This window comes from Primulina huaijiensis, chromosome 10 (assembly GCF_012295235.1).
Source record: "Primulina huaijiensis isolate GDHJ02 chromosome 10, ASM1229523v2, whole genome shotgun sequence".
Taxonomy (NCBI): Eukaryota; Viridiplantae; Streptophyta; class Magnoliopsida; order Lamiales; family Gesneriaceae; genus Primulina; species Primulina huaijiensis.
This window is the reverse complement of record NC_133315.1, coordinates 431,203-444,840: the sequence shown is the minus strand read 5'-3', so window position 1 is coordinate 444,840 and position 13,638 is coordinate 431,203. Positions and strand designations below refer to the sequence as shown.

At 31.1% G+C, this 13,638-nt stretch overlaps 2 protein-coding genes across 2 annotated transcripts; one reads left to right on the top strand and one right to left on the bottom strand.

Moving 5' to 3' along the window:
• The first annotated feature begins 4,801 nt into the window (after nt 1-4,801).
• LOC140985766 (membrane-associated kinase regulator 5) lies at nt 4,802-6,233 on the top strand. The gene is made up of 2 exons (XM_073453682.1): nt 4,802-5,787; nt 5,907-6,233. Exons 1-2 carry the CDS (start codon nt 4,911-4,913, stop codon nt 5,960-5,962), a joined length of 933 nt encoding a protein of 310 aa, XP_073309783.1. The 5' UTR covers nt 4,802-4,910; the 3' UTR covers nt 5,963-6,233.
• A 6,034-nt stretch (nt 6,234-12,267) lies between these two features.
• LOC140986604 (probable membrane-associated kinase regulator 6) lies at nt 12,268-13,357 on the bottom strand. Its single transcript, XM_073454909.1, has 2 exons — nt 12,611-13,357; nt 12,268-12,466 (listed from the first exon to the last, which is right to left on the bottom strand). The coding sequence occupies exons 1-2, from the start codon at nt 13,260-13,262 to the stop codon at nt 12,444-12,446; spliced, it is 675 nt and encodes a 224-aa protein (XP_073311010.1). The 5' UTR covers nt 13,263-13,357; the 3' UTR covers nt 12,268-12,443.
• Nucleotides 13,358-13,638: the final 281 nt, after the last annotated feature.

Sequence of the window (13,638 nt, the reverse complement as noted above, 5' to 3'; positions counted from 1 at the left end):
TGTGTGTGTGTCTATATATATTGACAACGTTTCCTCAGAACATGCCATACATGTAATATTATAAACTTGTCGCTTACGAGAAGAGGATGTTAAAGCTATTGCTAAAAAAATTATAAATTGTAATATTTTATAAAATTGAAAGGGGCGAAAGTAAGCATATGAGGTGGGGTGTTCAAGTTTGTCGAGTAAGTGTATTTTTGACTATTTGGTCATATGTTTTATTTCTTACCAAAATCTTCGAGCAAATTTATCACACAAGACGTATACTGTGGTTTAAAAAAAGGATGAAAGTGCGACTTGAATATAAGAAATTATCATGAAATTTAGAATTTTACGCCTAATTGGAACTAAATGCATCATAACCACTTGGCAATATGTCTTTGTGTTTGATATAAAGAGAGACATAGAGAGCCCATTAGTTTCATTACCCAAATTTTGTCAAGTGTAAGGTTTATTAAGCTTTTGAGTGCGAACAGGAACAAATTCATTGGTTGCAAAAGGGCATAAAAATCGTAAGTTTTATTCACCCTTTTCTCTTTACCTTGTGTTTGTCTTGATAAACTAATTATGTTTGGAAAACTTTTTGGATTAGAGTGGGGATAATTATAATTTTATAACCATTTTGGCCCAAGAGATTTTGATTACTCTTTATTATAATGTGTTGGGTTAAACCACTTTGTACAAAAGAAGTATTGAGACGAGTGACATCATTAATGTTCTTATAATAAGTTGCCTCAAGGCAAAGTGATGTGATGTATGACCCAACTGGCTGCTTGAGCAAAAAAAGAGATTGTATGGAGACGCCAGATGTTAATGAAAAGATTGTTATTTGGTGGAGACAACACTAACAACAACAACAACAAAAAAGATAAAATTTGGTATCTTTAAGGCGATATGAGACAATACTTATAGCAATATACACTTTGTTCTGGACTCATATGCTTAACAATCTAACTCATTGATATTGAGATAGGTGCAATCCGTGATTGTCCATCTGGGGCCGTAACTGAGATTTTATATTAAGGTGTGTTAAACTTTATATAAATCATAAAAAAATCATTATTAAAAATTTAATGTATCAAGATACATAATAAATCCAACACATCATATTACATATAATAATATTTTTACCAACTGCACGAAAAAATAAGTCAAAAACAAGAAATATAAAATACAATTTTCTATCAAATTATTTCAATTATACTATATTTTACTCAAAATTCGTCTATATTTAACTCAAATATATGCATATTTTTCTATTTTATTTAAGATATTTACGTAAATTTTACTATTTTTTGAGTAAATTTTAACAATTATATTAATGAACATTGAATACATATCCATAGTTTGATGACTTTGATCAATATTTGGACGACCAAACCATTTTTAAAAATAATGTGAATCAATTTTGGCCAAATATTAATATTTTATTTATGAAAAAGATAGTCATGCATGTATGAAATTTGGATGTAGGGTCCCTTCCATGCAAGAAATTCGACTAACTTGTAATTGCACGTTCCATATGTTTTCGTGGATGTAATAATTGTTGCATTTCCGTTCCATTTGCAATCGATTTAGTCGTTGATTTATATGCTGGTAAAGTTGTGCACTCTGCCAAATGGGTCAAAATAAAAGTGGAAATGTGAAAAGAAAAAAGTTTTAAATACTTCTTTTAAGATGTAAGATTGAATGTTTGAAAATGTATGATCATCGTGTATACAATGTAGCTCAAATCTTTTAACCTATAAAACAATTCGGACATCACGTTTTGATCATTGTACAAGTGGCAACATGCACTTATTAGTCACAGTCAATCAATCCCCCAATACTCATAAAGAGATGTAATTTGAAGCATTAATGTTAAGATATTATTATTACCCTTAAGTTTTGGTGATTGAAAAAATCAAAACAGCAATTAACTGTTTCAGAAAACAGCCGCAATCTATCTTGTACAACAGGAACGCTTCAACCGCTTGATCTCAACCGCTTGGAGTTTCAACTGTTCGAAGTTTTCTAACCGACTACTTAAAGACTTTCAACCGTTTCATTTAAAGAAACTATTTATTGAACACTTAATGAAGAACATTCTCTGATCGACCCAGGACATTCAAATCATTTTGCACCGCTACAAGCCAACCATGTCTTGTTCCAGCCCCGATAAAAATAATTCATTTATGTTGTTATCTCAAAATGAAAGATTGTTCAAATATCATACAAGTTCTGACGGAGATTACAATTACTATAAAGAGGATATCTAACAACAACTCTTCAGAAGAACGAGATTCAAAACTGCACAAGCAAAAAGAACATTAAATGTTTTAGCAGCTGAAAATGACACATCATTTCAACGCTATAGGTTTACGTTACATATCCTTTGTCGATAGTTGGACTGATGGTCTATAAAAAATGAAGAGTTGAAGAATGCAAACACACATATCGTTGACTTTTCCACTCTACGACATACAAGCATTTCAACCGCTACATTGCTACATCACTAAACTTGCATATCTGAAGATATTGATCTCACTTAAAGTTTCATTCTTTATCGCTCATTCTAGCACGCACTCATCAGAAATCTATCTGATCATTCAAGGATTGATCTCGTGCTACTCAAGCATAATTTTTCTTTATATCAGTAACCATTGAGTTATTTGATTCACTAAGTGATATGGTGAACCAAAGGTTCTTAAATATCTAAAAGTGTAAAGTGGTTACTAAGAGTTCCAATACAGATAATGTGATAAGTATTGATTGTAGTGAGCAGTTGCAATAGTTTGTAAAACCAAATTCTTTTTATGTGACGAGTTTGTTCAATAGAAAAATTAGAGAATCGAGTTTATAATTATCCTATTCATATTGTATAGCATTTATCAAGTCACCACACGATAGGATACGTAAGTTAAGATACATGGATTTGGGTTATATTTTTCAGGCATTTTAAAATTTTATTTTAAAATAGAGATTGCGCTCTAGGTCACATGACTCGAGACACAAAAGGACAATGTATGTATTAAAACGTAAGCATCTTAAATGTGACAAATGTTTGCACAGAAAAAGCTCTAATTTTTTTAGCAAATTTATTTTTCCCTTTACAGTCTTTCAAACTTTATTTCCTTTACCCTTTTGTTTTACACGTGGTTTTGCTCGAGGGTTTTTCTCTCTCAAAAAAAAAAAGAAAAATAAAAATACACCTTCGAAGATTCCAAAATTTTTTATCTCATAGATAAGGAAACATTTTGATCAAAATATATTTTAAAATATTAAATTTAGAATTTTAAATATATATTGTACAATTTTTTTTAAAAAAATAAAATAAAAGAAGGGCCATAATGAATCCTTATTATTTTTCTATATTGGATGAAGGAACCAAGTCAAACCTTTAAATAAAGGTGCGACTCATTCTGCCCTTTTGCTAAAGCCCACACCCCAAAGTCTGACCCCTCTGATTTTTTTATTATTATTTTATTTATTAGGGAAAGACTGGTAAAAAGCAAAGCTTGAAAGTTGAAAGCACAAACACTTCACACATTTTTTCTTTGTTCTTTTATTATTTCTTTTTCTTTTTGGCTCTTTTTTTTCACTTTCTTTTTGGAACTATCTCATCACTTGCACCATTGTGTAATTTCATATGCATTTTCCAAAAAATTATGCATAAAATTAGAATTTTTTTTAAAAAAATCATAAGATGACGCCCCTCCGCATACATTATAATTATCAAATATGGACTTGTGTTTTTTAATATCATTCTACAATCAAGATTATACGTTATTCAGTTCAAACATTATCACGTCGATATAATCCGATGATCATGAATTCAAAAAATAATAATGAAACACTTGTTCGTCATTTGTTTATATCATCCCCGACAGTAGAGAATATTATAAATTTAGTCGCGAAAATATAATAATTTAAAAATAATTTAATTTATTTGGTTAGATCATTTTTTTTAATTGAATGAACAAAAAAAAAAAACTTCCTTAACCAAAGGCATTTTCAAGAATATTGTGGAAATGGGTAATATAAGGTATTCTGGATGATGGTGAGAATTCTTTGGAAGCATCGTCATCCCCTTCACTGGACCTAAAATTCAAAAGCCTGAGCTTCTGACCTATACAGTGTTTGGCAGCATATTTTTTATCCACTTTTTTCCTTTATTCCTATGTCTCGCATGTTCTTCCTTTTTATCTTCATCCATACACGACATTAGCTACTTCCATAGCTAACTTACTCGAATATGAATATATATATATATATATATATATATAGACACACACATTTAACACACATTTAGTAGCTAAAACTTCTTAGCACACATGTTATTTTAATATAAATTATAATTTTATAAATAATAATTTTTTGTATACAATATAACACATTCAAGTCTTTTTTTAATTTTGTAAGGGTATAATTACCATTGAATCGAATTTTTTTTTTTAAAAAATAATGAATCAGAATAATCATAAGAGAATTTCTTTAAATTAAAAATAAGTAAACTATGCAAAATAGAAAATTAAAATAAATGAATTCCCTTGCATCTAATTTAAATTTCACTAAATAAATTTATTTATTCCGACTTATTAAATTTGTCCAATTTTAGGACACAAATCATGATATGACCAAGTCATAAGAGTTGATAGAATAAGTGAACGTTTCACTAATAATCATGAATTTAATTTTTTTAATATTTTTTCGAACGAATTATCGCACGTTATTTACCTAATATGATACCTAATATAAATTTAGGTGATTACCATTAATTGCGTATAACTGCGTAATAGCCAAATTCAATAAAGTAAAAAAGGGAACTAGGAGTATATATAATACTTGGCTTTTCTTGAAGGTGGCTTTCACTCTCTTTTCATTAGCTTTTCTCCGTCCATATTCAACTAGCTCTCGATTTCTATCTCTTCATGGAAGCTCTAGGAATTCTCAAATTCTGGCGAAATTCCTCCGCCGGAGATGAAGTGCATGGGGCGGCGTTCGTCACCGACGAAGAAGAAACTGATGAAGATGACTCGTTTTTCGATTTGGTTTTCAAATCGTCTTCCAGCTACGGAGGAGGAAATGAAGCTTCGAAGAAGGATTTTGAGTTCATAGAATCTCCGAGAGATGTTTTTCTGACCAAAAACGAGTTCATGATTCCTAAGCCACTGTCTCCGGTGGTTACTCTCGTGCGATCGACACCGAAGTTCAAAGTCTTCATGTTAGGTTTCAAAAGGACGACGAAATGCGAGAAGGTTGATCAGTCCTGTGGCGAATCGAAGGCTAGTCCGTCGAATCAATCCTCGAAGCCTTCGAGACTTGAACGGGGAAATCGTTTTTCCGTGAAGTGCGCGCTGGAAGAAACGCCGATTGCGTCGGTTTTAGGTAGAGAGAACAGTTTGAGAAGCAGGCTTTTAAGAGACAATGACGATGACGAAACAAACTTTTCCGGCGGCGCTTCGTCGGTGAAATCCGTTCCAAAGTATCTGAAACTTATTCGACCTTTCCAAATGAAGGCATCGAAGAAGGTGAAGGTCGCAAATTCCACTACGCCGTCACACTCTCCGGTGACAGCGCCGGTGAATCTGTCTCCGAGCAAATCCTCCGTGGGAAGCAGATCAGTCAGAAGTTTCAAGATAGTGGCGAGGAATTTGGTGAAGAGCCGATCAGCTTCAGCGACAGCGTCGGCAATGTCTCTAGCGCCGTTGTCTGCCCGTCGTAGAGACGACTCGCTGCTGGAACAGCATGATGGCATCCAAGGCGCCATACTTCATTGCAAAAAATCCTATAATTCTTCATCCAAAGGTACATAGACATGCAATTGAATCTCTAATTCAATCTTAAATAATTTAAAATTTTATTCGATCTCTAAATTCATCAAATAATTTATTTCCTAATATTAATATTTTTTGAAAAAAGTTCAGAATTTTCGCAATTATTTCGGCCCTCAAATGAAGAGAAAAAAAGATGCAGCATTTAAACGGAGCTTTGAATGACCATAGAGAAAAGCAGCACAGCGGGAATACGAAGAACGCTTACGAAGAGATGACGTCATATTTCAGAGAGCTATAATTATATTAATATCGTCTATTTTTTGTAAAAAAGTGAAATGGCCGGTGGGCAAGATTGAATGTTCAGTGAGTAGAGGTAGGATTTGTTGTAAAAAAAAAGAAAAAAGAAAAAAGAAGCAAGTGATGGCATTAAATTGAAGAGAATCATTGTGGACTTTGATTTGTGATTACGATTTACGCTCGAAATCAAGATATTCGATTTTTATTTATAAATTTTTTATATATCATCTTCTTGATTATTTCTAAACGTTGTTCTATACGTAATTTTATTTGTTTCCTAAAAGTGAGATGATCAAGGATCATTTTGATATATTCAAAATCGTTTGACTATGAGATAATATGATGAAAAATATATCATAATATAATGATTTATAATTCTGATTCAGTGTAAATTTCAGATAAATGTGAATGAAAAAAAGTGTAATCAAGCTCTATTAGGAACAAGGAGCAAAATCCAAAGAAGAAAGGAAGATCTTCATCATCAAAGTTCAGAATTGGAATGATTTTTCATTATCTTTATCGCTAAACAAAAATAGTTTGGTATTTATACAAAGAAGACATAACACAAAAATAAGCAGAGTAAAAGAATGTTTCTCTTATTTGTTGTGTGTACAGTGCAGTGACTTTTACTGATACCAATTCCTTTTATTATTTCCAACAATCCTCCTCAAGATGGAGCATGGATGTTGATTGATCCCATCTTGGATAACAAAAGCTGGAACTGAGTTGGCAACACAGGCTCAGTAAGTCAGCCAGCCAGTTGTAAAGCAGATGACTCATGTAGAACCTTGATGATCGTGGCCTGAAGTGTTTTGCGGGCTAGATGACAATCAATTTCAATATGTTTAGTTCTCTATAAGCAATGTGTATTGCTGATTGGTAGTCACAGAACAAGGTGGCTGGTTGATTGTGAGTAACACGAAGGTCCTTTAAAAGGGAAAGAATCCACACTACTTCACAAGTGACACTGGCCATTGCTCTATATTCCACCTCAGTGGATGATCTAGAGATGGTTTGTTGTTTCTTAGACTTCCAGGACACCAAGGATCCACCAAGGAAGACAAAAAAACCAGTGATGGGTAGACGGGTGTCGGGGCAAGCTGCCCAATCGGAATCTGAGAAAGAATTAATCCAAATATCAGAGGAAAAGCTGCAGAATAATCCATGACCAACCGTCCCTTTGATATATCTGAGCACGAAATATACTGCATCTAAATGAGCTACTCGTGGGTTGGCTACATATTGGATTAACTTGTTGACAGCATAAGATATATCTGGGCGAGTAACGGTGAGGTACAATAGTCTGCCAATCATCCTTCGATACTGAGAGGGATCCTGAAGTTACTTTCTTCCTGTTTAGCTTTGGATCCAAATTCCATGGGGGTGGAGTGAGATTTGCATCCAAGCATACCTACATCAGTAGTTGAAGAGCACAGTGGCGTTGACAAATAGTAATTTATAAATAATTAAAAAACATATAAATTACTTGCACTTTCTGTCACTTACTGGGACTGTGGATTTTTTTATTTTTTAAATTTTAATAAACAATAAAAAAATATATGTAAAAATTAAAAATTATAAAACAAAATATCCATACTACCAAATTTTTTGTATTGAATTTATAAATTTGTCTAAGATATAAATTTTTTATTACAATCCATTTTTAAATATCAAATAAAATAATCATACAATATGTGAGACGGTGAAACTAATTGTTTAACAGTTTTGCCATAAATTTATATATTATGAGAGCTGATTTTGGAACTGAATCCAAGAAAAGATTTTAGTTATGATTTTGGCTTCACTGTTCTTGAAAACCATGGTCGAATTTATCTTTAGACCCTTAAGACCTAAATCTTAAACATTTTTAGTAGATATTTCAAATATTATCAAATTTTGTTTATNTTCATTTTTAATATATCAATGTTATTAGATTTTCCAAAAATTGTGTAGAAAAATTTCATGCAAGTAATCTAACAATATACAATTTAAGGGGATAATAAAAAATTTACAATGAAAAACTTTGTCATTCTTTTTATATTTTTATAAGTATAATAGATAAATATATATTTTAAAATGCTTTTTTCTTCTAATATTTTTATGAAAAATATTTTTTTTATTCAAAAGTCTATTCTTTTGATATTTTTTTCTAATAATTATGTATCAAAAAAATGTTATTTCTCTAACGTATTTTTAAATATTTATTCAATTTTTACGTAACATTATTTTCAAATTTTCTTATGTTTCAATTTTCTATTAAAAAAATAAAAACACTACAATGATCATCATGTGTTTTATGAGTTCAAAAAATAATGACAAAAACTTGTGTAAGACGGTCTCACGGGTCGTATTTTGCGAGACGGATCTCTTATTTGGGTCATCCATGAAAAAGTATTACTTTTTATGCTAAGAATATTACTTTTTATTGTGAATATCGGTAGGGTTGACCCGTTTCACAGGTAAAAAATTAGTGAGATCGTCTCACAAGAGACCTACTCTGCACCAATTAAATTAATATGTAATACATTGATTTTACAAATTCAATATCCTAAATTTGACCCTAAAATTTTTATATTTTTTCCATCAATGCTCATGCAATTGATAAAAACAATACATAGTTTTTGGACAGTGTAGTAAAATCATATTGCAAAAAATTTGTTCATCATCCACATTTTTATAGGCATATAGATTGAATGTGAGAAGTGTTCGATGTACGGATCCTCGTCTCTTCTCTTGCACAATAAGTGAGAAAGTCTTCGCAAAAACAGGATTAAAATCCATAATTAGAATTTGTATGTGAATTTGAGCATACCATTCATTCAAACCCATCAAGAATTGCATGACACACCACCTGGTTTTGAAAAGACACTCAATCCTTCATTGAGTCACAATTACACGCAGAAAATGGGAAAATTCTTCAACTCGTCCCACAAGATCCTCAATCTCCTATCAACATTTTATCGAATGAACATATCGCACATGATTTGCTTGGTGCGATTTATCTTACTAGTGTGATTTGTCCGATATTGTGTATATTTGATGGAAAGCAGAAAAGTCTTGAAACCCAACGGATCAATAGGAAACTGGGAGTGTAGAGACCGTTGTTGAAACGGTAAACTAAGTAGTCGCGTCCTCGCCTTTGGAGTCAAGTCTAAGTCACTGTGCGTTTGGTAGGAAATGCGTTTTTTGATTGGACTATTTTTTTGTGGAATCAGTCAAAGATGATTAATTACTTTTAATTGAAAATTTGGTTGGATTTCGAACTCCTGGAAATTATTGGCTGTCTTTTTCGTGAATTTCACATAATTTTATTGGATTGAGGACTTTCCGGCCAAAAAATTCAAGAAAAAATGGAATGAAACCTTGAATCATTTAATACACTACTCTATGCAAACAAGTCATTTCTATATATTTATTAGTTTTTAAAAGTAAAATAATTAAAGGTAAATTTGGAAAAATCTATCAACTTGTGTTTCAATTAGGATTTTGTCTCTATTTGTTCTCAAATATATTATTAAACAACTAATAAAAATATATTGGAAAAAAAATAATAACAATAAACTATAAGGGATAAATTAATAATATAATATTAATCATAGAATAATAAAGAATACAATATTAATAGTAAAAAAATTAACTAATTCAATAAAAATTATAATTTTATTAAAATGTTATTATTAATATAAATTAACAAATAAAAAATAATTTGAATATAAAAACAAATGCAAAATTCAAATAATAGAAAAAATGGGTAAATATGTCAATTAGGGAGTGAAAATAAATTTTTTGGGTATCAGAGAGTGTAAAATAAATTTTATTGATATAAAGACTGAAATTTAAGTTTAATGTATGATTAGAAATTTTTTCCTAAAAGCCCCAATAATTAATGGGTAGCCATTATATATTTTCGATCCAGTAAGTATCATGCAAACTTTCGGCCCAATTCTGGTGACCCAAAGACAATATGGGCCACTAATGTTTAACATTTCCATACATTTTTATTGATTGAAAAATTGTTGGCTACAATAATTATATCTGTTGAGAGAGTGATCGAATCACGATGCTTGAGTTGTTGTACTGTTTAAAAGATTTGAATTGTACAATTACCACATGTTATAGCTTTTGGTAAAGCGGCAAGCGTGTTAGGTCCTACAGTATCTATCCATCTTGATTAGTAGATCGAATATTAGGTTTCTTGTGAGATCTGTGAAACTCGGTACATATCGATAATGAAAATTAATATTTTTGAGATTAAAAGTAATACTTTTTCATATATCATATTAGATAGAAGATTTATCTTACAAAATTGACTTGTGAGACGGTCTCATGCTAGAGAAAGAAATACAGTTGTCGAGGTATAAAATGACTGACTTTTATAAAAGGATATAGGTATCAGCTACTATCAAAAGTTTCACTTGACATTCATATAAGAGATATTTATCGATGGATAATTCGACAATGGTTTTAGGACATCATCCTAATATCAAATCGATGGTTATCAAACTTTCAAGAACCAATAAACTATGTAATCATCATCATCATCATGAAATAATAAAAAAAAATTTAAAGCAAACTAATTTGATGAAACCATAGGGATAAGAATTTTCAGCATGTCCTATAGTAGGGCCAACATAAAATAAAATTTTTTTAAAAAAAAATGATAATTTTTACAAATTTGGGAATAAATGGATAAAATTGGCTAATAACTAATATTCCAAATTTATTTACATCTTATTATTAAAATTATAATAACATGGTGATTGGTTGACTAGTCAAAATATATTATATTGGAAAATGGGAAAAAGAAAATTATAAAAGTGTAATATATTTACAGCATGCGCAAGATTTAAATAGCTTTAAAGAAATTAGAAGGAATGCCTGCAGCTTTGTGGCAACAGGCTTTAATTTCTTGCGTAGCATTTGTAATGGCTATAATGATGGAGAAATATACAGGTGTTGACCCATTGATGTCCAGTTGATATATATATATAGTTTTATATGTTGCACATCTATGTGAGCACCGATGATGTGTCACTCACCCATTGGATGTGATGAAATATAGAAAAATTGTGTATCCAATTGGTGGACGACACCTCATCGGTGCTCACATAGGTGTGCACGGTAAGTGTGCAGCATATCAAATATATATATATATATATATACACACACACACAGGTGTTGACCCATTGATGTCCAGTTGATATATATATATAGTTTTATATGTTGCACACCTATGTGAGCACCGATGATGTGTCACTCACCCATTGGATGTATGAAATATAGAAAAATTGTGTATCCAATGGGTGGANTTATTATTTATTTATTTATTTATGTACCCATTATTTATTTAAATTTATGAAGCGTGATATTATTATTCAATGGGAAATAATATTCAGTATTGACGGCAATAAGAAAATTATATATATGTGTGTGTATATTTATATAGATATATCATAGATTTAAATATTGTTTATCCTCAACAAATAAAAATAAATCTGAAATATATTTGATTATTTTTAAGAATTACCCTTTATATCTTAATAAGTCTAAATTGAGAATAATTTTGAAACCATATATTTGGATAAACAATGTATAGAGATATTTTCTTGGATAAACTAGATTTTGGCCTTATTTTTAATGAAATAATATTTCCATGAAATATGTGGAAGTAATTAAATATTTTGTTTGTGATGATATATTGATAATAAATTAAGGTAAAAATTTATGTGAGACGGAAATATGTGGAAGTAATTAAATATTTTGTTTGTGATGATATATTGATAATAAATTTAGGTAAAAATTTATGTGAGACGATCTCACGGGTCGTATTTTGTGAGACAGATCACTTATTTAGGTAATTCATGAAAAAATATTACTTTTTATGCTAAGAGTATTATTTTTTATTGTGAATATCGGTAGAGTTGACCCGTCTCACAGATAAAAATTTGTGAGACCGTCTCATAAGATATCTACTCATAAACTATATGTAATGAATAATCATTATTCAACACTATATTAATTATGGTAATTTTATTAGGCTCGAAATCTTGAATCATAAAATCCATAACTAATTATCATCTCGAAATATAATCTCCCCCAAAATAACTAACTTTGTTACTAAAGAACCTACATGCATAGAAAGATCATATAATCGAATTTTATAGTAATAAAAAATTATGTTTCATGATAATCGGATATAAATAATTACTTCACAAGAAGAAACATTTCAATCTTCATAAAATTCAAATCGGAGTTCGAATAAGTTCAGGCTACAGATTTCTATGGCTGACAATTTCCACACCCAAAAAATAAACACATTCTTTCTCCCCATAATTTCATGAACAAACAAGAAAAATGAATGACTGCTTCAGGATCCAATCATGGGCTAGTTTATTCTCTTGAAAGAACCAAATCTGCCAAAAAAAAAAAGAAAAGAAAAAACATTAGCACAAAATTTTCAAAAAAATATATCATATAGTACATTGATCCAAGAATTTAGTTAATCTATGAGAGATTTTTAGGACAAAACTATATAAAATCTGACTTTCATTAATTACCACGAGTTCTTTTACAATGGAGAACTGCTTCATAAATGGAGCTCTCAGAGTCACAAGATCTGCGCCAATTATCATCTGCAGAATACGTTACACTGCTACTCCTAGGAGATGTTGCGGCCGAAAATCCCGGCCATTTCTTGTTCATGTTTCCGAACTTGCTAACCCATCTCCTTTTACAAAAGAAAGGCCTAAACAAGAACTTCAAATACTTGTGAAACCAGCGTTTCGACAATCTTCGACACCTCCTCAACGATACGCAAACAACCCTACTCGACGAGTGCAGCGTGTTTTGAGCCGATAAGGGTCCGGACGTTGTTGTAACGTGACCATCTTCGGTGCCAAGTCGATCCCTTTTCGAGTCCTTAACAAGAATAGGCACTAAAATGCCGTTAGATATGACTTCATCAGCATGGACTAGGGATAACGGAGATTCGGACACGGGGAAGTCGAATCCAAAGTCTGATGAAACTCTGATGAATCTTTTGGAAGGTGGCAATCTTGGATCCATTTCTATAAAGGGAGATTCATCATGATAGTAGGAAGCATCGTTCGATGCTAGATACAAATCGGGGTCGAACGATGTAGCGTTTAAGTTAGCTAGCCAACTATATGAGAAGCTTTCGATGGAAGGGGATTGAAGGGTGGCGTCCATTGAAGGTTCTTGTTGTGAAGATAAATGGGAGAACAAGACCAAGTGTTGTTCAGAGTTTTAAGGTAGTATATTGTACATGCTAGGTTGTAAAGGAGTGTTTTTTTTTTTGGCCCTACCACAATTCATATATATATATATATATATATCGAGTAAGCATATGATATATTTTAATCAGACATATTGTGTTTTTCTTATTATATGTGCTGACAATAAAATTTGTGGTGCTCAAACTTCAGACAAAGTATAATTAATAATTGACAAGAAAAGAATGGAGCTTCTTGTTTTTACATTCTTTTCTCTTCTTTCTTTGGCCCTTCAGTACAAGAGGATTAAGGATCAACTCGGGACTATTATTTTGAGTGAGATCATAAATATA

Coding starts and splice junctions, on each gene's coding strand:
- LOC140986604 (XM_073454909.1), bottom strand. CDS start 13,262: ATGGACGCCACCCTTCAATCCCCTTCCATCGAAAGCTTCTCATATAGT. Junction 12,467..12,610: donor CCATTGTAAAAGAACTCGTG/GTAATTAATGAA, acceptor TTTTTTTGGCAG/ATTTGGTTCTTTCAAGAGAA.
- LOC140985766 (XM_073453682.1), top strand. CDS start 4,911: ATGGAAGCTCTAGGAATTCTCAAATTCTGGCGAAATTCCTCCGCCGGA. Junction 5,788..5,906: donor CTATAATTCTTCATCCAAAG/GTACATAGACAT, acceptor AAAAAAGTTCAG/AATTTTCGCAATTATTTCGG.